Genomic DNA, 26740 nt, shown 5'->3' on the forward strand with positions numbered 1-26740 from the left:
AAAGATTTGACCCATTAATTAAACATCCGACTCGCCTCACATCTTGAGACCCGTGAGACAATCTCATACAAGTGTTACCCTCCTTATTATTATTATTATTATTATTATTATTATTATTATTATTATTATTATTGTTGTTGTTGTTGTTGTTGTTGTTATAATACATTCTATCATATATGCTAATATTAATTATGCTTTAACTAATACATGTAATGACTTGGTACACGGATATCATAATTATGTTTGACAGCTAAAGAACTTCATTTGGTGTTGGACATGGAGGCTAGCAATTTGGGCTCAAAGGAGTCTATAAAATTTTAGGTATGTATACTACTGGCAATGTACAATGTATCTATGATATTATTCATTGATCATAGTTGATCTCACATATTTACATAACCAAGTGAAAAAAACACTACACATATAAGAGAACAACATGGAATTGAATATACCTACATAAGACAGTGATTACATTATAGTACTAAGAAACTTACTAATGAATTTATTAAATGTGTTCGCAAAAGACAAACTTGATATTGTATTTATACTCCATATATGAAGGTTTGAATAAGAATGTATTATTGAAAGAGAATAATACAACATAATATATAGAGCTATACACCAGGATTCTAAGGGAAGTTACAACAGATTGCATGCTCAGTTTAAGACTAACAAAATAGAGAAAGAGTAGGACAACATCAATAAATAATACTAATTATAATTAGTCCTTAATACGCCCCCGCAAGATGGTGGATCCGTTGGAGACACCCAGCTTGGACCGAAAAGGAAGAAACATGGCACGACCCAATGATTTGGTAAGAACATCTGCAATTTGTGACTTTGAAGGAATATGACAAACATACAAAGAACCATCAGCCACTTATTCACGCACAAAAAATAATCCAAAGCAAGATGTTTCATCGTAGAATGAAACACCAGATTGCGGCAAACATAAGTGGCTCCTATATTATCACAGAACAGAGTAAAAGGCCGAGGTTGCGGAATGCCCAACTCAGTTAGTAAATTACAAACCCAATACAACTCTGCCGCACCATTAGCCAGCGCCCTGTATTCAGCCCCCGTAGAAGAACGGAAGACCATTTTCTGACGAGTAGACTTCTACGAGATGATATTTGGACCGCAATATATAACGTACGCTGTAGTAGAACGACCCCCATCGGACACACCACCCCAATCAGAATCAACAAAAGCTGTTAACTAGAGACCTGTAGAGCGTCGTAACACCAATACATAATGACAGGTACCCTTCAAATATCGCAGCAAATGCTTCGCAGCCTGCTTAGTGCACTGCACCAGGGGCATGTATAAATTGAGATAGACGGTTAACCGCATACGCAACGTGTAGACACGTGATGGACAAGTATTGCAACAAGCCAACGAGCTTCCTAAACTGAGTGACATCCAAAACTTCAACAGAGCTAGCTGCGGGTAACACAACATCCTTACTCATAGGTGTTGAAACCGGCTTAGCACCATCCATATTAAACCGTGAAAGAATATCTGAAAGATATTGGCTTTGAGAGAGAAACAACCCAGATTCCACATTTATTAATTCAACACCCAGCAAATGATGAAGTGCACCCAAGTCCTTTAGTGAGAACCGAGAGGCTAAAGACGAAACAAATGAATCCAAAGAGACATTATTATTTCCTGTGAGTATTATATCGTCAACATAGATGAGAAAGTAAACAACAACACCATTTATATCATATATAAAGAGAGAAGCATATGCCAATGCCTTGCGAAAACCAATACCAACCAATACTCAACAGATAATTGGAGAGCTCCAAATACCAAGCCCGGAGGGCCTGTTTGAGGCCATAAATAGCCTTTTTCAATTTGCAAATGTACCGAGGATGATTTGGATCAAGATAGCCCATGGGCTTCTCCATGTACACTTCTTCATGCAAAGTGCCATGAAGAAATGCATTATTGATATCAAGCTACCGCAGCACCCAGCTGCAGCTCAAAGCAATAGAAAGAACAAGTCGGATCGTCACAGGTTTCATGACTGGGCTGAATGTTTCAAAATAATCACGCCCGGGCTCTTGCAGGAACCCCTTAGCCACCAAACGAGTTTTATACCTATCAACCGCACCGTTTGGCTTCCGCTTAACCCGAAACACCCATTTGTAACGAATGGGAACATGGTTATCACGCGGTACGAGCTCCCAAGTATTATTCCGAATTAGAGCTGTGTATTCATCATCCATAGCTTGCCGCCATAATGGGTCCTTAAGAGCTTACGGGACCGTCGACGGCTCAACAGAAGAAGGTAGAGGATGAACAGTGGAATGATTACAAACTTGTCGTTATAATATTTTGGATTTGGCCGACGAGTCCGGACTGGACGAGAACAATCCTGCAATTCATGTGATGGTACAACAGATACTGGACCAAAACATTCCTGTGAAGGATTAGTAGGACTTGAACGGGAATAAACAGTACATGACTGTGAGCCTGAGGTGTCTGTATAGGGAGCACATGGAGAACCGCGTGGTGATAACGGAGCTGTTGGTGGTGGTGAAGGCAGAAGACCTTGAGGAGGAGTTACATGTGGAGAATGAGCAGACAAGACCTGTGAAGATGCTGAAGAGCTTGTCACAGTGGGTGTTGGAACAACAGGATGTAACACCACTGGTGGACTCAAAATGACAGGAGCCTGCTCATTCCCTGACACTATATGACCTGAAGAACTAGTAGCAACAGGGTGGTAATATGGAAAAACATTATCAACAAATTTATGCCGGGAAATATATACACGGCGAGTCACTGGATCAAGACACTTAAAAGCCGACTGAGTTGTAGAGTATCCAACAAAAATACAAGACACAGACTGAGGCTGCAGCTTAGTTTTCATATATGGCCTGAGCCAGGGATAACACAGACAACCGAAAGGTGTTATTTTCTGGTAGTTAGGAGAAGACTGAAACAATACCTGGAATGGAGACTGATTGGCTAGGACAGGAGTAGGCAACCGGTTGATCAGATAGACTGCACATTGGAAAGCATATGATTAGAATGTTAGAGGTAAATTTAAGCGATGAAGCAATGAGAGATCTGTTTCGATGATGGCACTACGGTGCCCCGGTTTACACAGCCGCCAGGGACGCCACATATTCACCACCTGGCCTACGCGGACGATGTTATTATCTTTAGTACGGCCAGGTTGGGAGCTATTGAGGTCGTAATTGGGGCATTAAAGGAGTACGAGGAGATCTCGGGACAGTTGGTGAGCTTTCAGAAGAGTGCGTTTTACATGCACCCTCGTACTCCGGCCCACGAGATTGAGCAGATTTGCCGGGCAACGGGTTGTGTGCATAAACAGTTTCCTTTCACATATTTGGGTTGCCCGGTGTATATAGGCCGTAAAAAGTGTATCTATTTTACCTCGGTGATTGATAAAGTTAAGGCTAGATGCTTGAGTTGGCAGCGTCGACTGCTCTCGAAGGGCGGGAAGGCAATCTTGATCTCTTCAGTCTTGCAGGCCATACCGTTGCACTTATTCTCGGCCTGCGCACCGCCTAAGCAGGTCATACGGGATTTGGAGAGATGTTATGCGAGTTTTTTCTGGAAACAGTCAGGGGCGCCCGGTACCATTGGAGTTCGTGGAAAACCCTCTCTCGTCCTAAGAAGGAAGGGGGGGCGGGGTTCATGGATTTGGACTTGATGGTAAGGGCGGCCAGTGCTAAATTGTGGTGGAACTTCCGGACAGATCATACCTTATGGTCGGACTTTATGAGGGCGAAATATTGCAGTCGGGTTCACCCGGTTGCTAAGTTGGTTCAGAATAGAGATTCGCACACCTGGAAGAGGATGCTGGCGGTACGCGATGAGGTTGAGGGGGTTCTGACTTGGCGGTTGTTCCAAGGCCGGGTTAATTTCTGGTGGGACAACTGGTCGGGTCTGGGCCCACTTGGCAGGCTCTATCCACACCGGAGGGTTTCCTACTCCCGGGAGTTGCTTCTAGACTATGTGCGGGATGGCCAGCTTGATCTGACAGACCACGATGACTTGGCATATGCAGGGATTAGGGCGGACCTGTCCCGCTTGGGGCAGGGCCCGCGTGATATCCCACTCTGGACCGTGGCGTCCGACGGTATGTTCTCTTATTCCTCTGCTAAGGCCTTTCTTAGGCCTGCTTTGCCCACTGCACCGGACCCGCTCTTAGCTAAGTGTTGGCGCAAGCACCTTCCTTTTAAGGTGTCCTTCCTGGTTTGGAGGGTGTTCCGAGGGCGGCTTCCCACGGATGACATCTTGGCCCATTTCGGTCATGCGATCGTCTCGAGGTGTCGGTGTTGTCCATCCCCGGTCCCCGAGTCTATTGATCACATTTTTTATTCTGGGGAAACAGCAAGAGCTGTTTGGAGATATGTTTTGGCGTCCCTCGGCCTCTACTCGCGGCACCGGAGTCTTAGGACTTTGATTGCGGGATGGGGTCGGGCGGGGGCGCGTAACCCTCTTTTGTCTTTTGTTGTTTGCAGGTTGCCGTATCTGGTGTTGTGGGAGCTGTGGAAGCACCGTAATGGGTGCATGTACGGCCGAGACACACCCAGCGTTGCACGGGTGATGCATGGGGTGGCAAAGGGAGTGGCGGAATGTCTGTTTAGGCGTTGGCCCATGCAGCATATCCTGCCCTCTAACTGGAGGACTATTGTGGCATACTTGGAGGCACATGTGCCGAGGCGTGTTATTAGGTCGGTCAGGTGGTCCCCCCCGGCTGCCGGGGCGTTAAAGATCAATCTTTCTCGGTCTTCGGCGGCTGGGGGGGCTGCGGCCGTGGTGCGCAACCAGGAGGGTGGCTTTTGCTACGGGGTTGCGTGGTCTGGCCACGGGGAGCACGCCCGGGGCATGTTCCGGGTCCTTTTCTCTTGCCTGGAATGGTGCCTGGCCGGGGGAACTACTTTGATTGATATAGAGTCCACTTGGGCGGAGTTGGCCAGCTACGTTGATATCTCTGCGCGTCCGCCGTGGATTCTAGATGATGTGGTGACCAGACTTCGTTTCCTGTGTTCTTGTGGAGTGGTTACTGCTGCTGTGTGTCCGTCTAGGGCCAATATGCCTGCACAGGCGCTAGCTGACTGGGCGGTGGATAGGCCGGGGGAGGCCATCTTTCGGAGCCTCAATGATCTGCCACGTAGGGTCCGTGCTTTACTGATACATGATGATGTGCCCTATGTGTTTTTTGATATTGATGATCCCCCGTGATTGTACTTGTACTTTTTGCTCAGATGGAAATATGGAAAAAAGAAAAAACAGAAAAAAGAAAAAGAAAAAAAAAAAGAAAGAAGGGAAAATAAATAAAAAATAAAAAATAATAAAAAAAGAGAGAAGAAGGCAAAAAAGAAAAAGATAAAGAATGGAGTGAAAAGAATTGGAGTGTGAAAGATGAGAGTTGGGAGGGAAAGAAAGAGTGGATGGGAGTCAAAACAGTGAGTGTGAGGTTCTGGAGACCGGGAAGCCCTGCTATGCAGTGCTGAGTCTCAACGTAAGGTGCTGGCGGTACAACAGGGCACCCTAGTCCGGGCTGAACGGTGTGCCGGACAGGATTATCAAATCCGTTGACCTGGTCAGGCTTGCTGCTGGCCAATAGTAGCTGAGTTCCTTCTGGACTCCGGGGGGTCGGGCTTTTACTTTGGGGGTTGCTTTTTGTTCGCGTCAGCCCGTTATAAACTTAAACACTCACCCGAGATAGATGTGATAGTTGGGTCATGGGAACAGGATGCTTGCTTGTTCTATCTTGTTTCTATTTTTGCAGGTGCTGTTTCTTTGACCTCGGAGGCATGAACTGGTCTTGGGCTCTTTTTGGTTTCGCCTTTGCAGGCATCTTTGGAAAAGACCGGGTCTCAACGCCGATGCAAGCGGTAAAAAATTGCATCGTAGCCCGGGCTGAACGGTGGCCGGGTAGGTGTTTTTCAAATCCGTTGGCGGTAGTCCAGGCTTGCTGCTGGCCCATAGTAGCTAATCCCGTTAGGGTTGGTTCTGGTTCGTGCTGGTGCTGATCGGGAGTTCTGCTATTGGCTGCCTTGTGCTGCGTTGATGATTTATTGGCCCGGGATCTACCTGGTACTTCTGTCTCAGGACGGCGTCCCATTACTTGACTTAGGCCTGCGTGCCATTGTTAGCTGCTTTGTCCTGCGTGCTATTGTTATCTGTGCACTATTTATTGTATGGCATGCCGGGTTCTACAGGGCAGTCGATGGCGTTCCGGGAGGTGTTACAATTGTGGTGCATCCCGGCTAGGCGGCATTATGGTGTGTAGTCGCTGTAGTGCAACTGGCTGGGGGGGGCACGTTTGTGACACGCGAGGCATCTATCCTCGCTACTTGAGATTTTGGATTACATGATGGGCTGGGATGCAGTTAGGCTGTACGTGCATATTTTGGAGCAGCATCTCGGTCTACTTGCTTGATTGACATACTCCTGCCTGCGATTAGTTAATGTTAGCTACCGTAGGACCTGGGGGCATCCATGTTAGAGCCCCGGGGGCCACTTTATGTTATCTCGTTTTACTTTGCGGTTCTTTACTTAGTTTATTTTAGGATTTAGGCCATGTGGGGCCTAAGTCCGTTCAGACTTTGTACTGGCTTCGGCCTTGCTTTTATTATTAATAAAGTTCTTATTCAAAAAAAAAAAAAAAAAAAAAACAATATGGTGATGACGCCTTTCAGCTGTACCATTGTGTTCAGGAGTGTGAGGGGGAGTTGTAAAGTGAGAAATACCATGCAGATTAAATAGTGGAATAAGTTTCATGAACTCTCCACCATTATCAGAAAATATGGAAACAATTTTATGACCAAAAAACTTTTCCACTAATCTTTTATATTGAGGAAAAATAACAGAGACATCTGATTTTTTTCTTAGAGGATACCACCATATGTATTTGGTGTAGAAATCTACAAAAATAACATAATATAGGTATCCATCAACAGATTTTTGAGTGGTTCCCCATACATCTGTATATATAAGTTGAAGAGGTTTTGTACTGAACATAGAATTATCAAAAAATGGAAGCTTGTGACTTTTATTAATTTTACATGAAATACAGGAAAAATTATTGAGAGCATTGGAATAAAACAGAATACTAAGACGATTGAGAATATGCCTTAGAGTTTTATTTGACGGATGCCTGAAGCGATGATGCCAATCTGGAAGAGATGTGGAAACTTTAACGTTTAATTGTGGATGTGTAGACACAGAAGCACAATAAACATTATGATTGTTTCCCCCCTTGAGTAACGGCGCCCCCGTCACGAGATCCTTCACAAGGAAACAAGAAGGAAAAAATTCAACCGAAACTTTGTTAGTTTTACAAAGCTGAGAAATAGAAACAAGATTTTTTTTTTTTAATTTAGGAACATATAGTACTCTAGATAACGAAAGATCACGACCATTGGTAGGAAAAGTAGTATGACCAGTGTGAGAAATGTTAAGACTTTTACCATCACCCAAGAAAATTTCATTCGGGCCACCGTAATCCGAAAAATTCTGTAGGGAAGCTAGATTTGATGTAGCATGATGGGATGCGCCACTATCAAATAGCCATTGAGTAAAATCAATTGGTGTTGTAGTGGTAGTGGAATTAACAACATGGGTCTGAGCAGAATTGAATGCTTGAATGTTATCCAGTCTAACATTGTTCTCTCGTAGAAAGCGTGCAAGTTTCCTGCAAACACGAGTTTCATGCCCAGAATTGTGACAAAAACGATAGACCTTACCATTCCAATCTCAACTAGCAGGAAAACGACTCTGACTTCCAGTAGGCCGCCAATTTGAGTTAGCCATATTATCTGTCTTTGGGCCAGGAAAGGACCTCCCATTCTGGAAATTTTTCGGCCTATTCCGCTGCACCACATTCACTGTGGCCAATAGAGTTTGCTGCACCTCTTCATTACTCTTCATACAACGCTCACAGTCTAGTAAAATCTCACGGAGCGCAAAAAAAGAGATAGGTGTTTCTCTTGCATGGATTGCTGATGTGACCGAATGAAAGTCATCTCCTAATTGAGACAAGGTATGTGCAACCAGATCCTCATCTGCGACCAGAGCTTGAACTAAGGCTAAATTGTCAGCAAGTGTCTGCATCTCTTGCAGATAGTCAGAGATAGATTTTGACCCACGAGGATTGTTTGCAAGTTTGGACTTCAAAGATATGACACGACCACGAGAAGCATTGGCGAAGCTTGCTGTTAATTTCTCCCAATCGTTTGCAGCAGTAGTGGCTGAGGTAAGAACTGGCTGAATGGTGTCCGAACAACTCCCAGGAGTGCGCTAAGAAGAATTTGGTTTTGGCGATACCAACTTTGATAGGCAGGATTCGGAGTTGTACGTGCAGTATTCGAAAATGCCGCAAGAGCTGCGGTTGTTCCGTCAACGTAACCGGCTAGACCAAGTCCTATGAGCGTAGCGTAAACTTGCTTGCGCCAGACCGGGAAGTTGGTAGAAGTAAGTTTAATGCGGAAATTTGTTGGTGCTGATAGTTTAATGATAGAAGTTTCATTAGTGATTGCCATGAGATCACGCAAGGAAGGAAAGAAAAAAAAAAAATTACTCATTTGAGTATATTAGGCTCTTGATACCATATGAAGGTTTGAATAAGAATGTATTATTGAAAGAGAATAATACAGCATAATATATATAGCTATACACCAGGATTCTAAGGGAAGTTACAACAGATTGCATGCTCAGTCTAAGACTAACAAAATAGAGAAATAGTAGGACAACATTAGATAAATAGTACTAATTATAATTAGTCCTTAATACCGTATAGGGGTTTGTTCACCATAAAGGCTAACATTAGTATATATCGATCTATCTCTTCATAACCTGCCAATTTAACTATCTTTTCGTAAGAAATAATAGAACTACAGATTTCTACACCTGCAATTGGCAAAAGATAGTGAAAGATAACAATGACTAACATCATATTAAAATATAGACTTCTACACTTGCAAGATTAAAAACAATTCAACAAATATGATAAAAAGTTAAAAATTTGATAAAAAAAAAAATGCCACCAGGCATAATTGTCCACAATAAGAAAATATACTGCATCACAACAGTAGATTGTCACCACACAACCCACCCGGCACCCAAAAAAAAAAAAATTAAAACTTGTAACCAGGCATAATTGTTTTTGTAACACCACAAAAATGTACTGTATAAACCAACAGTTCATTTTAAAACAAATATAAATTTTACCTCTGCACACTTGGCCTTCCAATCTTTGGCAGTCATTCCCAATAGTTCATTGCATTCCCTGTCCCATAGCAAAATAGTTTCCTGTGTATATAAGTAAGATAAGATGCATTTTACTAATAAAAAGAAAAGAAAAGAAATCTGATGAACAGAATAAGATGCAAAAAAAATACCGCTTAATCATGGAAGACCATTTCTTTAGACTTGATGACATTGCTGCTTTTTCTTTCAGGTACGTTGTACTCACGAACCACTCAAAGCTTCATTACGCTCCTAATGTTGTAAGGAGAAATCTCATGACCAAGAATGTTGAGATTGGATGTGAATAGACTGCGATATGGTGGTGATTGAGTTTGAAACGAATACATGTATTTATATTATTACATCAAACATCTTTCTTCCAAACCATAATAATAATATAACCATAATTAAGTATTCTTCTATATTCTGCTACATTAAAAACGGAATGTATTATAATTAAATAATTTGACCATAATTAAATATTCTTCTATATTCTACTATCATCATTAATTATTCCATAGTCTACCATAATTAAATAATTTGATCAATACAATTAGTTTGGGCGGGAAAATGGTAGAAGGAGGATTTTACATATAATTATATATAAATTGACGGGAAATATTAAAAAATATGTTATTAATAATTAACTAATTGATATGTATTAAAAATAATTGACTATGATTAAAAATGGCACATAAATTAGGCCAATTGAAAAGGAAATGAATATTACTATTTGACTCAAAATTCTAAATAATCCCCGATTAACTATTTCAAAAAGAAAACAGATTAACTATAATATATGTATTATATGGGATACATATGAATCCGAGCTCATTCATTTTCCCAGAAAAAATAGTAATGCAATGGGCAATGGTCAATTGTATGTGGCTTTTCCCGAATCATCCATCCTGATGGCCTGAAGGTGTTAGCTCTAGACGAGGATGGACAAGATTCTGTTGCTACTACCAATGTCGTCTACAAAGAGGTTTTCAATAATGTGTAGTTCCAGCCAGTGATATTATGTTTTCTTTTTATGCGAGGATGACAAAATTGGTATATATCTACACAGAAATTATATCTTTCATACAAATAAATTAGGATAGAAAATGATTTATATAACTGAGTTGCTAGCTAACGAGCAAATTTGCCACTTAATACAAATCATAAACATTGATATATAAAATCTCTAAATTTTCAGCACCCGATGCGTACATCTACACATTGGATATTAATTGGGCATTTATTTGCTCAAATTCAAGCAATGATAACCTTAGAAAATATACAACTCAATTCTTCAATTGAACTATATAATATTCCATGTTATAATCTATATCTATACTTCTATACTATATATAAAAACAAAATCCTGAACTTTAACTTCCGGCCCAAAACAATCCTATAATATTAAGATTTTCGTAATATTGTAAAATAGTGTAATACAATTCATAATAGAATATATTGTTTTCTACTTTCATATTCGTACTATAATTGTACATTACAATTCTTATTCTAATATTGTAAAATAGTTGTTTTCTAATCTATACTCTATGCTATTAATAAAAGTAAAATCCTCCACTTCAACTTTCCCGCCCAAACATTGCTTAATGTTAATTAATTAATTAATTAATTAATTAATTAATTAATTAGTAAAAGAATTAATAAAGCTAGTTTGGTAATAAAATGTTATATGAAAATTAACTAATATCTATTAATCGGTAATTGTGACACCCCGTAAATCTAACTCCTAATTGTGATTAATTAAGAAATTAATCCTAGCCTTCCTTGGTAATTTCTCTCTAAAAATCCTGAAATTTAATAGTCGAGGGATTAAAATTTGACTAGTCTCTTTAGTCAACCAAGTGTACCTTTTGCCTTATGTTTTGTACCTCAACCCTTTTGTCTTTCCAACCTTGGTAAGGGTAAAATTGACCTTTCACACATGTTTTGTTGTTCAAGCCATCCCTAGCAAGACATTCCATTCATTTCCCATGCTAGCCAAACCTTAAAACCTCCACCTTCTCTCTACAATAAACATTAGCTTTCTCTCCAAGCTAGAAGAAGGGTTCTCCAACCTTGCAAGATTCCACCTAAAGTTTCCACCTTTCTACCTCTCTATCATAGGAAAGGGTAAGATCTCTTGTTGTTTAGTGTTTTTAGCTAGTTTTAAGGTACCTTTATCTTATTTTGGTGTTTTTCCTTGTGGGTTGTTTTGGTGAGAAGTCCTTGGTGAGGAAGAGCTTCAAGGTGCGGCTTAGGAGTGTAAGGAAGAAGTGGTTTTTGTTCTACAAAGGTAACCCATGCTCTACAAAACCTATTTTATGCTTGCTATTGATATTTCTTGGCTTCTATTGATGTTCTTGATGTGATTTGTGAGATTTGATGCATGATCTTGTGATGATGCATGTTTAGAGCTTGTATTTAGGTTTCTTGAATGTCATTGCTTGGCTTAATCTTGGGTTCAAGTCATATCTTTGTTGTGTGTGAGATTTTGGGTGTTTTAGACTTGAACTTGACTTTGTTGATGAATTTCCCCAAAGGGAAAATGTGTACAGGAGGTGTACCCTGTGGGCGGAACGGCGGGCAGTGGCCTACCCGCCGCCCTACCCGCGGGGAACGAGGCAAGTTTGGGGTGTACTCCGCGGGCCTGCACTACCCGTGGCCCCACCCCCGGGGAACATATGTAGGGTTGCAGGGATTTGTTCCCCATGATCCTTTTCTTCTTGGTATTTGATGTTTTGACCTCCCGTTGTTGAATTATTGAGCTCTTTGTGAGTCTTCTTGATGTTTCGTATGTCTAGAACAATGAGTTAGGAATCCATGTTAGGATTTGGTGTCTTGAATCGTGCTTATGGTCCAACCTTGTGATTCGTTGGGCTAATGTGAGTCTTGAAGGTTCGTTGGAACCATTTTGGTTTATTCGTTTGATGAGAATGCTAGTTTGATGTTGTTATGCTAGTATGTATGGTTTGTTCCTTCTTGTGAGGGTTGGCAACTCGTGTTGTCAATCATTTTGATGTTGGATTGTAGTCCTTGTTGTTGAGTATTCTCTAATGACTTTATTGAAATCCCTTGATTAATTCTTATGGTGTGATCGTGTACAAATCGTTGTACCCTTTGTTGATACTTGATTGGGGCTATTGATGATCCTTAGTCTTCTTGATGATGATGACTATGTATGAATATGAATGAGATTGGTGGTTTTGTTACTTGAGCTTTGCTCACATGATTGGTGGTATGTTACTATGATTTGAACGGTACCCTCGTGTACTATGAGTTCGGCAGTATTGTTTGGCGAAAGTTTGGCGGGGGACGACGGTCCCAGACCGGGAAAAGGTTGGACTCAGAAGTATAGGGTGGCACTCGGAGGTACAGGTTGGAACTCTGATAAAGCCGGGGGTAGCCATAAGGGTGGTACTAAGGGATAAGGTTGGAACATAAACTTGTCATTATGTGATTGATGCATTTCCTTGCTTATGTGCATGTCTATGATGAACTCTACCTTGTGCATGGTAGGTTGCATCTAGAGTCGTGGTTGTCGTTTGTTGTTGTGGTCTTTATTGATTTGATTGAGTTGTGGATCTTGATCATAATTGATTGTTGCCTCGTCTCATGGTTTTCAAATGCTATATATTGTATTCCTTGGTTCAAAATGGTTTTGTTTATAACTATGTAATTATATTGATACTTAACGCGTATTGGTGGGTTACCAGCTTTATTCGCTGACCGGGTGTCATCCCTTGTCTTTTACAGGTTTTGAGTAGATGACGAGCGCGCTAGTGAAGACTCTTAGCTAGTGTAGCTTACCTTTACCTTAGTTGTTGCTTGGCCTGTGAGTCATAGACTCTGAATGTTGGTTTAGTGTTTATGTTTCGCCTGTGCATCTTTAGTACTTTAAGATGTGGCATAATATCCCCGTTTAGACTTGCTTTCGCTTAATGTTTAATGAATGATTAGTTAGCTTATCTTGCTCTTTTAAGTTTTAAAAATGTTGATAAAATCGGAGGTGTTACAGTAATATTCTTTGGAAATTATGCATAATAACGTAATGTTTTAAGGAAATAATAATTTATTAATTATTATGTAATTTTATAATGAAATAATGTTTTATTAATTATTATTTACACCAATAATAATAATAATAATAATAATAATAATAATAATAATAATAATAATAATAATAATTCAAATACTAATTTTACACCAATCTATATCTATATCTATATCTATATCTATACTATCTATACTATTAATAAAAACAAAATCCTACATTTTAACTTCCCGTCTAAAACAACCCTATTCCTATTCGTAATACAATACAACAATATTAAAATTCCTATTCTTATTCAACAGTATTATTCTAACGCTACTCCAATCTATAATCTATAATTCTATAATTCTATAATCTATATCTATACTATATATAAAACAAAATTGTTAGTTTTTTATTTTTGAAGAAAAACCCCAACATATAATTGGCAATATTATTATGGCAAGTTAAGATAGCGTTTAGTTTGGTGTCTATTTGTCCTTAGAGAAGACTGACTAATCAGTACAATCAACAGACGCACTGCTAGATCAAGCCGCTGAAGACTTGACAAAGGAAGTTTTCTAAAAAGCTGGGACGCGGTTATGAGATGACAGTTTTGGAAAGAATATCAGCGGATCAGCGTGAAAGGTATGGACCAAATCTTAAAGATTTCTTTCTTCACAAAAAGTCCTACCATATACAATTAGAGATATATTTGGAGAGTGTCCAAATCAAAGAAGCATATATATCCTCATTCGTTCAAGAATTAGGATTGCATTGATTGACGCCGCAACACTCTATACTAAACAAAATACACATCTCTGTTTGTTATGCTTCTTCTCAAGACAATAAGTTCTTGGTGATTATGAAGAAGAACTTGAGAAGTATCAACGTTCCTTAAACGATAGGACGCGAAGATCACTCAGTTGTGGGAACAACGTGGGACTGCGTCATTGAAGCGGACTGCATCAGAGTTAGCTCTCTAATTGAAGGGATTTCATTTGACTTCTGCATGCGTGGCTCTCCGACTTCAACAATCCACTAAACCTTTGTAGACTGGGTACTGACCTTGTGTGGGGCACTTGGGTGAGATTGTTCTTTTCTCTACCTTTGTACATTGGATTATGAGTTAGTGGATTGGACACCTCGGTGATCGTCCCGGAGATGTAGATACACACTGTATCGAACTGGGCAAACAAACATATGTGTTGATTTACTTTCTGCCTTAGTCTTCCGCCTTTCATTTAATCTGTTGCTTTATCTGGATGACTAAACAATTGAGCATCTAAGTCAGTCAGTCCAGTTTTCTTGTTGCTAGAAACTAAATCAATATCCATATACTGAGAATATGCAAAATTACATGTGGTATCAGAGCTTTTAAGTCTACATAGTGACTTGATCTTTACGGGAAGAACTTTTTGCATTTTTCTCTCTCTTTAAGAAATTATTTGCTTGGTTGTCTGTTGGCTTTTAGACTGCTCTCTGCTTGTGTGTTCTGGTTGGTCGTCTGTTTTGATTCAGGATGGATGCAAGTATGAAACCACCAGAATTGGATGGTCACAACTATTCCTTCTAGAAGGCTCGAATGGAGATTTATCTTCAAGCACAAGGAACCAGAGTTTATCGTACTGTCCTCACTGAATGGAGTCCTCCGACAGTTTAGAATGCTAACGGAACTGCTGAGATCAAACCAATGGAGACATGGACTGAAGATGAGATGTCGTCCTCTGATCTGAATAATAAAGCGTTGAATTCTATTGTAGGATCTCTACATGAATCAGTCTTTACCTTGGTTACAGGGATAAAAGAGGCAAAACGTGTATGTGAAATCCTTGAAACTAGATTTGAGGGTACCAGTGATGTCAAACAGTCAAAGCTTCAGATGGTTTTATCAGAGTTCGCAGCTCTCAAGATGAGTGAAGAAGAAACAATCTCTAACTTCCATAGTTGTGTTCAGAATTTGATGAACAGAGCATCAGTACTTAGGGAACCTTTCACAGATGAAAGAGTTGTCAAGAAGATCCTTCGCTCTCTGCCCAAACAATTTTGGATGAAAGTGACTTCAATTCAGGAAAACACAGGCTGGGAGAAGAAGAGTGTGGGAGAGCTTATGGCCAATCTGCATACTTATGAACTTCAAGTGTTGGCTGATGACAATCCTGCAGTCAGCAGAAAAGGCAATTCAGTGGCCTTTGTAGCTGAGGCTGATCGAGAATCTAACACAGATGACATAGATCATGAAGCCCTAGCCTTGTTAACAAAAAATTTCATGAAAATATTGAAAGGTTTCAATCGAAGAAGTCTAGGACAACCTAACAGGACTCAGTACAAAAGTGGAAACTCCTCATATCTGAAATCAGAACCGTCCGCTTTCACAAAGAATAGTCAGTCCCAGACTGGACGAACAGGGCAATTCAGAACTGCACCTACTGATACAGTTAAAACTTTAAACCGGTCAGTGCAGTGTCGGGAGTGTGAAGGGTTTGGACATATACAATCTGAATGTACAACGTATCTCAAAAGAAAGAAATCTATGTCTGTGTCTACCCTAAGTGATGATGAAGAGGAAGCAACAAATGACCTATCTGATGAAAATGTTGGAAACTTCGTAGCCTTCTTCACAGCAACAGAGGATCACTTAGAAGAAGGTGACACTGATGGAGAATCCTACATATCATCAGATGATTTTGAAGAGAGACATGTTCAGCTAGAGATGGAATTTGCAAAACTGGTTGGCAGTTGGGAGCAGCTAGTGAAAATTAACAAGAATCTGAATGAAGATCTGAAACACAGAGATGAACTATTGAAGAAACTAAACACTGAATTAGTTACAAAAGAAGACCTTATTGCTCAGATCAGATCTCGAGAGGGAAAGCTGATAAAAAAACTGGAGGATTTGAAGAAAACTATCAAGATGATGGATACCACGTCAACCTTAGACAAAATTCTGGATTCTGGTAGAAATCCTAATGATAAAAAGGGACTTGGATTTGTACGAGGACAACCTTCAATGTCAGCTCCTGTTTTTGTCAAAGAAGGTACATCTAGTGGTGGTTCAGTTCTTTGTCATGAACAAGGCCAATCATCAAGATCAGCTCAGTTCTATCATAAAGGAAGCATGTCCACTCTGATTACTGAGGCTGAACCTAGCAGAGTCAAATTTTAGTCTCAGCACTCAAAGTTTAAGACTAAGTATGTTAAAGTTAGACAGTATGTACCCATTTGTCACTACTGTCTAACAAAAGGGCACACCAGACCTGAATGCTACTTCTTCAACAGAGATCAGAGGAAGGAGAAATATCAGAACAAGTCAATCACTCCTTTCACAAGGCAAGTTTGGGTCAGAAAATCTGAAGTAATCTGCTATCCCACAATTGTACTGACCGCCTCTACGACTGAAGCAAGATGGTACTTCGATAGTGGCTGTTCCAGACATATGACTGGGAATGCCAAGTGTCTCATGGTTGTTCAACCTAGCAGTGTACCAGTGACGTATGTGGACGAACAAAAGGGAAAGATAGTTGGTAAAGGTACTTTAAATGTGCCAGGACTGCCACATTTGGACAAAGTTCTCTTGGTCAGTGGCCTGAAAGCAAATCTTATTAGCATTAGTCAGCTGTGTGATCAGAATTGGAATGTGTGTTTCAACCGAGACTGCTGTAGAGTCCGCAATAAGGCAGATGAAGTAGTAATGGAAGGAACTCGCTCTTCTGACAATTGCTATGTTTTAACAAATGAAACTACCTGTTTTTTGTCAAAAGCAGACGAATCAAAACTGTGGCATCGACGTTTGGGACACATAAATTTCAGAGATATGGACAAAGTGATCAAACTTGATGTTGTTCGAGGGATACCAAAACTTAAAGTAGAACAAGAAGGAGTTTGTGGTGCATGTGTTATTGGGAAACAAATCAGGGCTCCCCACAAAGGAGTAAAGATGATTAAGAGATGTCTAGAACTGGTTCATATAGACCTTATGAGACCAACTCAGATTGAAAGCATTGGAGGAAAGAAATACATCTTTGTGTGTGTGGACGATTTCTCACGATTCAGTTTGGTATATTTTCTAAGAGAAAAATCTGAGGCGTTTAATGCTTTCAAAACTCTGTGCATAAGAATACAAAAAGAAAAGGATGAACCCATTGTAAAAATCCAAAGGTTGAGAAGTGATTATGGGAAGGAGTTTGAGAACACCTTGTATTCAGAATTCTGTTCAGAAAATGGGATATCACATGAATTCTCCGCTCCACGAACAGCACAACAGAATGGGGTTGTGGAAAGGAAGAATCGAACCTTGCAAGAAATGGCAAGAGTAATGCTACATGCCTCACATATGCCACAACGTTTCTGGGCAGAGGCAGTGCATACTGTGTGTCATACAGTCAATAGAGTCTATCTCAGACTCGGTACCTCTCAGACGCCATATGAGATATGGAAAGGAAAGAAGCCAAACTTGAAGTACTTTCATGTGTTTGAAACCAAATGCTATGTTCTAATTGACCGGGAACAAAGAGGAAAGTTTGAGGCCAAGAGTGATGAAGGAGTATTTCTTGGATACTCACCAAATAGTCGAGCTTATAGGGTCTACAACAAAAGAACTCAAACAGTCATGGAATCAGTAAATGTGGTTATTGATGACCACCCAGAAAAATCAGATGAAACATCTTTGACTGATCCTGCGTCAGACACCACTATCAGTGATCCGCCAAAAACATCTGACACAACCAAACTGGTTGACACAGATGAATCGTCAGAAGAAGATAAAGGTAGTCCAGAAAAGGACAAATTACCTTCTGATGGAGATAGAAAAAATAAGCCCACCAGAATTCCGAAAAATCATCCATCAGACAACATAATTGGTGATCTAACAGATGGAATGCACACCAGAAGCCGGATGAGAAGCAATCTGATAGAAATAGCTGGTTTCGCCTGCTACACCTCAAAAATAGAGCCAAAAAATGTGAAGGAAGCCTTGCAGGATGACTTATGGGTTAAGGCAATGCAAGAAGAACTAAATTAGTTCGAAAGAAATCATGTGTGGGATCTGGTCCCAAGACCTGACAGTGTGAACATAATTGGAACAAAGTGGATCTTCAAAAACAAAACTGATGAAGCAGGTAACATTGCAAGAAACAAAGCTTGTTTAGTTGCTCAAGGGTATACTCAAATAAAAGGAGTTGACTATGATGAAATATTTGCTCCTGTTGCTAGATTGGAGTCAATCAGAATCTTACTAGCAATAGCATGCATTTTGGGTTTCACACTGTTTTAGATGGATGTCAAGACAACATTCTTGAATGGTTATTTGCATGAAGATATTTATGTAGCACAACCTAAGGGATTTGATGATCCAGTTTACCCAACTCATGTCTACAAACTTAGGAAAACTCTGTATGGACTCAAACAGGCCCCAAGGGCATGGTATGAACAACTGACGCAGTATCTGTTACATCATGGGTATGATCGAGGGAGTGTGGACAAAACTTTGTTTGTTAAAACCACTGGAAGTCATGTTACAATTGCTCAGATCTACGTAGACGATATTGTATTTGGGTATACTCTACAGAAGTATACTAATGATTTAGTGGAAGTCATGAAGGAAGAGTTTGAAATGTCCATGGTTGGTCAACTGACTTACTTCCTAGGACTTCAAGTTAAACAAAGTTCTGAAAGATACTTTATCTCTCAAGAAAAGTACGCTAAGAACTTGGTCAAGAAGTTTGATCTGGAATCTTGTAAGACACCTAGGATTCCTATTTCGACCTCTACAAAGTTGTCTAAAGATGATGCGGGTCCATCAGTAGATTCCACAGTCTATCGAAGTCTGATTGGGTGTTTGCTATATCTAACTGCCAGTCGACCAAACATAATGTTCAGTGTTGGCATGTGTGCAAGATATCAATCTGCTCCCAAAGAGTCACACTTGATAGCTGCTAAATGGATTTTGAAATACATCAAGGGTACAATTCAATATGGAATATGATATTCCAAGGACAGTGAACTGAGTCTGATTGCATACTGTGATGCAGATTGGGCAGGAAAATTGATGACAGAAAAAGCACATCTGGTGGATGCTTCTTTGTTGGGAAGAACTTAGTATCATGGCTAAGTAAGAAACAAAATTCAATTTCCTTGAGTATAGCTGAGGCAGAATACATAGCAGCTGGAGGATGTTGCACTCAACTTGTCTAGATGAAACAGATGCTGCTGGATTACGGTCTCTCTCAAAATTCTATGACACTTTACTGTGACAATATCAGTGCAATAAACATTTCAAAGAATGTTGTTCAACACTCCAGAACCAAACATATTGATATAAGGCATCACTATATCAGAGATTTGGTCGAAGAAAAAGAGATAGAGTTGGAATATATTCAGACAGACAAGCAACTGGCAGACATACTAACTAAGCCTCTAGACGCAAATCGGTTTGAGATTCTCATATCTGCAGGATGGATTGTTAAGGCAGAATGGTAAATCAGAAGAAGGGTTTTTGGTTTTCTCAGCCTCGAGTCAAAATTTCAATCTTTGACTTCCTAAATTAACCCTCTTCTATTTTGTTAAGTAAATATCTTAACCTTCCTTACCCAAATTAAATTGCATCTTTCAAATTTCAAATCTTCCGTTTTATCCCTAAAAAGGAGCTATACCGTTGCATCAATCACTTCATAGCTGCATGCATCCTCTCAGCCGCATTAATTACCGTTCCTCACCCTTGGGATTATATATTTTGTCTGATCTTTCTTAGTGAAAAAGAAGGCCTCAACACAACTCTGTTCTCTGTAAACCTTTTCTCAAATTTCTCTGCCTACGGTTGTTCCACACCATCTCCTCCAAAACACACGCAGATATGGCCGATGCAGTGAGAAACATTATTATCAAGTTGGGAAGGAAAAATCACTCACCAGAGAGTGCTCGGAAGCATGTGAATATGCTTCTCCAACTGGCAATGAAGAAGAAGCTGAAGTTGGACCCTGTTCTTCGAGACGAGATCATTGTCACAGTGATATCCGAGTATCCTGAGTTCTATGAGAACTGTTCAGACGATGATATAAGCAACCTTTTGGTGATGGCTTCTGAAGCAGATGATGATATAAGCCCAGCCTCTATAGACGAACCAGAAGACGGGAATCGTGCAGGGGCATTCCTCAAATTCTTTGCACAAAGGCATGGGAGGAAATCTCTCGACGACGGGCAGAAACACATCCTCTCTATCTTCAAGCAGCCCAGGAGGAAGTAGCTAAGTGCCGAATCGAGTCTCTACAAAACAGGTCAAATACTTCTAACACTCCTATTGAAATTTCTCCTGATAAGCATTCTGAGTTGTTATCTGTTAATGATGAGTCTGAGATACCTATTGCGAAGTCTGATATTAGTCCAGAGCCTACAATACTTTTACTGTCTGCTAAGCCTATTGTATCTGATGATCCACCCCAGTTGCCCTATGTAAAATCTGAGTCTGCAAAACCTGTTCCTGAGACTGATCTGAAGGAATTGCACAAGTCTGATGATATTAATAAATTGAGTCTTGTTGTGTATTCTTCGGATGTTGATCATTCTGTGGTTTCTGTTAACCATGTATCTATTCTATCTGATAAGCCCTCGGTTGAGAAGTGCCTAGTTGAATGTCCGCAAAAAGAGTCTGTTGAGACTATTGCTGAACAGTCAGAAAGCTCCCGCCCGTATGAGTCAATTGATGGTGTCCCTGTGGCACCCCGTAAATCTAAATGCTAATCAAGGATTAATTAGAGGATTAATCTTAGTCTCTTTGTTAATTTATTCCTAAAAATCCTGAAATTCAATAGTCGAGGGACTAGATTTTGACTAGTCACTTAAAGTCAAAGAGTTGTACCTTGTGCTTCTTGAGTTGTGCCCTTGTTCCCTTGTCTTTCCAACTTTATTAAGGGTAGGGATGTCTTTCTACCTAAGGGTTGTGGTTCAAGCTTAACCTAGCAACACTTCTTCATTTCATTCACCCTACAATCCAAACACAAAAACCTCTAACTTCTCTCTAGAAAAGTGTAGCTTCTTCTCTAAGCTAAGATTTGAGCATCCCAAATCTTGCAAGTTGGCTTCCAAGATTCTCACTTTCTTCATCTTGAGCATATGGGAGGGTAAGATCCTTGGTCTTTTGGTGTTTTTAACTCCCTTTTAGGTGTCTTTTTCTAAACATAGAATCTTTGTTGTCTTTTGGTTTGTGTTTGTGGTTCTAAACATAGAATCTTTGGTTGTGGAAGAGGAGCTTTAGGAGAGGCTTTCTAGGGGTGAAAAGAAGAAGTTCTTAGGCTAAAAAGGTAACCCATGCTTTACAAAACTTATTTTCTGACTTATATGATGATTTTTGGCTTCTACTTGTGATTCTTGTGTTGAAATGTGAGATTTGATGCATTGCCTTGTGGTGATGCATGTTTAGAGCTTGTTCTTAGGGTTCTTGAATGCCATTGATTAGCTATTTCTTGGGTTCAAGTCATATTGTTGTTGTGTGTGAGATTTTGGGTGTTTTGGACTTGAATTTGGACTTGTTGTTGAAAATCCCCGAAGGGATTATTTTGGTGTACAGTGCGTACCCGCGGGCGGAACGGCGGGCAGAGGCCTACCCGCCGCCCCACCCGCGAGGAACAGGTATCTCGTGGGATTGGTATCCGCGGGTGGTTGTCTACTCGTGGCCCCACCCGCGGGGAACGTGATGGTTGTTGGCGGGCATTTGTTCCCCGTGATTCTTTTGACTCGGTATTGATGTTTTGATCTCCTGATGTTGTTTTATTGGGTTATTTGTGAGTCTTCTTTATGTTTCGTATGTCTAGAACGGCATGTTTAGGAATCGTGCTAAGGTTCTGACTTTGTGATTCGTTGGACTATTGTGAGTCTTGATGTTCTTCGGAACTACTTTTGGTTTACCCATTTGATAAGCATGCTAGTTTGATGTTGAAATACTAGTATGTGTGGTTTGTTCTTTCCTATTGGGATTGGAAACTTGTGTTGATAATCATTTGGTGTTGGATTGTGATCCTTCGTTGTTGAGTATGGTTTCATGTCTTTGTTGTGATCCATTGATTGATTCCTATGATGTGAACGTATGTAATCATTGTACCCTTTGATTGATACTTGATTAAGGTTATTGTGGAACCTTAGTCTTCTTGGTAATGATGATGACTTGTGTGACTATGATTTATATGTTGGCGGTTGTTACTTGAGCTTGGCTCACATGTTGGTGGTTGTGTGATATGAATCGTACCCTCGTGTACTGATATGTTGGTGGAAATGTTGGTGGGGGAACGACGATTCCCGGAGGCATAAGGTTGGACTCAGAAGTACAGGGGTTACTCGGAGGTAATGGTTGGAACTGAAATAATGTCGGGGGTAGCCATAAGGTTGGAATAGGGCATAAGGTTGGAACTTGGAACTATGATACTTGTGACATGTAGTTGTCACTGTGGCATGTAGTTGCCAATGTGTGAATGTGTATTCTTTGCTAATGAGCATGTCTTGATGTATTCTACTTTGTGATCAGTAGAATGCATCTTGAGTTGAATTATTTTTCATGATTCTTGTCTTGTTATTGTCGTAAGGTGGTGATTCCTTTTCCTTGTGAGAGTGTAATGAGTCCTTGAAGTTGACTTCTCTCTTTGGCTTTTGAAATGATATATACTGTATTCCGTTCCAAAATGGTTTTGACTTATACTTATCTATATATGCTATTTAACGCGTATTGATGGGTTACCAGCAATATTTGCTGACCGGGTGTCATCCCCATGTTATGTTTTCCTTGTCCTACAGGTTTTGAGTATATGCTCGAGAGCGCTAGACTTGGAGCGTTAGTTATCTTAGTCACCTTGTCTAGACGTTGTGTTTTGAGCGGCCTATGTGCATCTTTAGTACATGAAGATGTGACATAATACTCCTAATTAGACTTGCTTCCGCTTTATGTTTAATGGATAATTAGATTGTTTATCTCTTGCATTTAAGTTTTAAAAATATGGTAAAATCGGGGGTGTTACAGTCCCTGTCTATACATCTTCCAATCTGGCTGAGAGCCTCGACCATATTCGTCACTTTGTGGGATTATCCTCTGCTTTAATACCTGAACCATACAAAGCCATACGTCCGACGCACGATCCCTCTATTCCAACAGACAGTGATGATGAAAGAATTCTGGCTGAAGTCTACGGTTCACAAGCTCCATCCTCTGACCCAATTGGGTCTCTAACAGTGGAAGAGACAGCACACCCATATTCTACGTCTTTCAAAATCAGAGAAGTCACCAAGTTTCTTGCATCCTCTACTGTCCAAGTGTCTGAGACCAGCAATTCTATATCTCTGAGTCCTATAAAGAGCTCCACTATTAGAGAAAGGCAAAAGTCTAAAAGGAGTTCCAGAGAAAGTTGTTGTGGATGCTGATGATGAACCTACCGAATCTACTCAACCAGAGAAGAGAAGAAGGTCCGCTAATTCTGAGAAGGCTGAAAGTGATCCGCCGGTCAGACAAGTTTTTAAGATCCTGAGGTCCTCTATTAAAAATAAGGCTCCTACAGTTGTTCCGTTAACAACAAGCAGAAAGATGAAAGTAGCTTCAAAGCAGAGAGGTAAGAGTGTTACTCCTGATGTGCAGAATGTTTCTGAAAGTCCTTATGCTTCTGTCTACAAACCACAGTTTGTCTCTGCAACTGCTCAAGACAAGTGATCTACAATGGTGAGACGTGAGTTGATCGTACAGAGATCGGTGGATGAGGATCAATTGAATTCAGTTTGTGATGTATTGCCTCTGCTAAGTGAGGTTGGTTTGCTGAAGACAGTGACATCCATCTGTCCTTACTCAAAGTTGCTAACTTATGAATTCTACTGAAACCTAAATGAGGAGATTGATAATCTTACTGGTGAGAGGTGCCAACAAATCTTCATTAGGGGTAAGTGGTATGTGTTCGGACCAGGCATGATTAATCAGTACTATGGGTTGAAGACAATTGAAGAAGAAGAAATTTCTGACTGGGATTTGGTTGCGAAGACCCTCACTGGAGGACTAGCATCTGTTTGGCCAATGGGTGATAATGATACCTTGTCCAGCTCTCAATTTACCTCCAAGTTTGTTATTCTACACCAGATTGCATTGCATAATTGGCTCCCATCAGCACATTTTCCTACAGTTGGAAAGCCTCTAGCTGCTCTTCTGTTTCGAGTGGGCACCAAGATGACCATTGATTTAGGGAGATGGATCTTCTATCATATTCTCACATTGATACATCCCAGGGAACAGAAAGTACGATTTCCGTGTCCTAATCTCATCTTTGGTGTGCTAACTTCCCAGGGTTTGATTCCGATGCAAAGTGAGATCATTGTTCCTTCTCTCCTGTATACTGTGGATCCACGCTTTTTGACTGGCAAACATATCCGAGATGTTACGCATGTTGATGCCCCGCATACTTCTGAGGCTGATGCTGTTGTTGAGAATACCCCACATGCTCGAGATGTGCAGTTGTCCCTGCGACTGAAGGATCGTGTTTCTGAGCTGGAGACTGTGAGTAATATTATCTCGAATAATCTCAATGTGGCCCGCACTGAACTTGCTACTGTTCTACTTCGAATGAGTTTGACTAGGTCTGCTGCTGGTTAAAATGTGAAGATTGACAATGAAGGTCCCTCAAATGCTTAACGTGTCCTTTGTCTATCTTTGGCAAAAAGGGGGAGTGTTTGTGATTGTGATGGTGTTTTGTGGATTGGTTGAAGTACCTTCTGGCCCTGTCTAGGCGTGTTTTTGTGAAGAATTGGTCTGCTCTATGTTTTTATCCAGCACGGCTTGTGTGCTGATGACTTTATGGGTTGTAAATCAAACAATATTTCCTTTGCTAACTGTTGACAGTATTATTTTTTTATTATGCACTTCTCTATCTTTAGCTAAGATGTTTTATCCTTAGTTGAGTTGTTTTGCCAAATAATAGCCAAAGGAGGAGATTGTTAGTGTTTTATTTTTGAAGAAAAACCGCAACATATACTTGGCAATATTATTATGGCAAGTTAAGATAGGGTTTAGTTTGGTCTCTGTTTGTCCTTAGAAAAGACTGACTGATCAGTACAATCAATAGACGCACTGCTAGATCAAGCCACTGAAGATCTGACAAAGGAAAGTTTTCTAAAAAGCTGGGAAGCGGTTATGAGATGACAGTTTTGGAAAGAATATAGCGGATCAGCGCGAAAGGTATAGACCAAATCTTAAAGATTTCTTTCTTCACAAAAAGTCCTACCATCTACAATTAGAGATATATATTTGGAGAGTGTCCAAATCAAAGAAGCATATATATCCTCATTCGTTCAAGAATTAGGGTTGCATTGATTGACGCCGCAACACTCTATACTAAACAAAATACACATCTCTGTTTGTCATGCCTCTTCTCAAGACAATAAGATCTTGGTAATTATGAAGAAGAACTTGAGAACTATCAACGTTGCTTAAACGATAGGACGCGAAGATCACTCAGTTGTGGGAACAACGTGGGACTGCGATATTGAAGCGGACTGCATCAGAGTTAGCTCTTCAATTGAAGGGATTTCATTGGACTTCTGCATGCGTGGCTCTCCGACTTCAACAATTCACTAAACCTTTGTAGAATGGGTACTAACCTTGTGTGGGGCACTTGGGTGAGATTGTTCTTTTCTCTACCTTTGTACATTGGATTATGAGTTAGTGGATTGGACGCCACGGTGATCGTCCCCCATATGTAGATACACACTGTATCAAGTGGGCAAACAAACATGTGTTGATTTACTTTCTGCGTTAGTCTTCCGCCTTTCATTTAATCTGCTGCTTTATCTGGATGACTGAACAATTGAGCATCTGAGTCAGTCAGTCCAGTTTTCTGGTTGCTAGAAACTAAATCAATATCCAGAGAATATACAAAATTACAAAAATCCTCCATTTTAACTTCCCACCCAAAAGACTCCTATACTATTAAGGTTCGCGTAATATTGTTAAAAAATGGTAATACAATTCCTATCCGTACTACAATTGTACATCAAAATATGGTAATACAATTCTTAAATACAATATATTCTTTCCTACTTTCCTATTCCTAATACAATTGTAGATTAAAATTACTAATCGTAATAATAATAATAATAATAATAATAATAATAATAATAATAATAATAATAATAATAATAATAATAATAATAATAATAATAATAATAATAATAATAATAATAATAATAATAATAATAATAATAATAATAATAATAATAATAATCCCAATGTTGCAAAAAACGTTAGGCGCCCCCTAGGCGCCGATTTTTTTTTTAATTAAAAAAATTTTAAAATTAAAAATTTAGTACTAAAACATAAGGTTTCCATAGTTATTTCTTAGAAACTATTTACAAAAGTGGTTGTAAAATTGTTCAAAAGATTGTTTAAACCATCTAAATACATAAAAAAAATTAAAATTAAGAGCTAAAGAAGCATTTTTTTTGAGAAATTAATGGATCAAA

The 26740-nt window shown here is 39.9% G+C and overlaps 1 protein-coding gene across 1 annotated transcript; it reads left to right on the forward strand.

The window, feature by feature from the left end:
- Positions 1-3675: 3675 nt before the first annotated feature.
- LOC109154748 lies at positions 3676-5229 on the forward strand. The gene has a single exon (XM_019302476.1). It carries the CDS (start codon positions 3676-3678, stop codon positions 5227-5229), a length of 1554 nt encoding a protein of 517 aa, XP_019158021.1.
- The last annotated feature ends 21511 nt before the right edge of the window (positions 5230-26740 follow it).

This window comes from Ipomoea nil, unplaced genomic scaffold (genome assembly GCF_001879475.1).
Source record: "Ipomoea nil cultivar Tokyo-kokei standard unplaced genomic scaffold, Asagao_1.1 scaffold2653, whole genome shotgun sequence".
Classification (NCBI taxonomy): Eukaryota; Viridiplantae; Streptophyta; class Magnoliopsida; order Solanales; family Convolvulaceae; genus Ipomoea; species Ipomoea nil.

Excerpts from the sequence above, each read along its gene's own strand:
- LOC109154748 (XM_019302476.1), top strand. The coding sequence starts at position 3,676 with ATGGATTTGGACTTGATGGTAAGGGCGGCCAGTGCTAAATTGTGGTGG.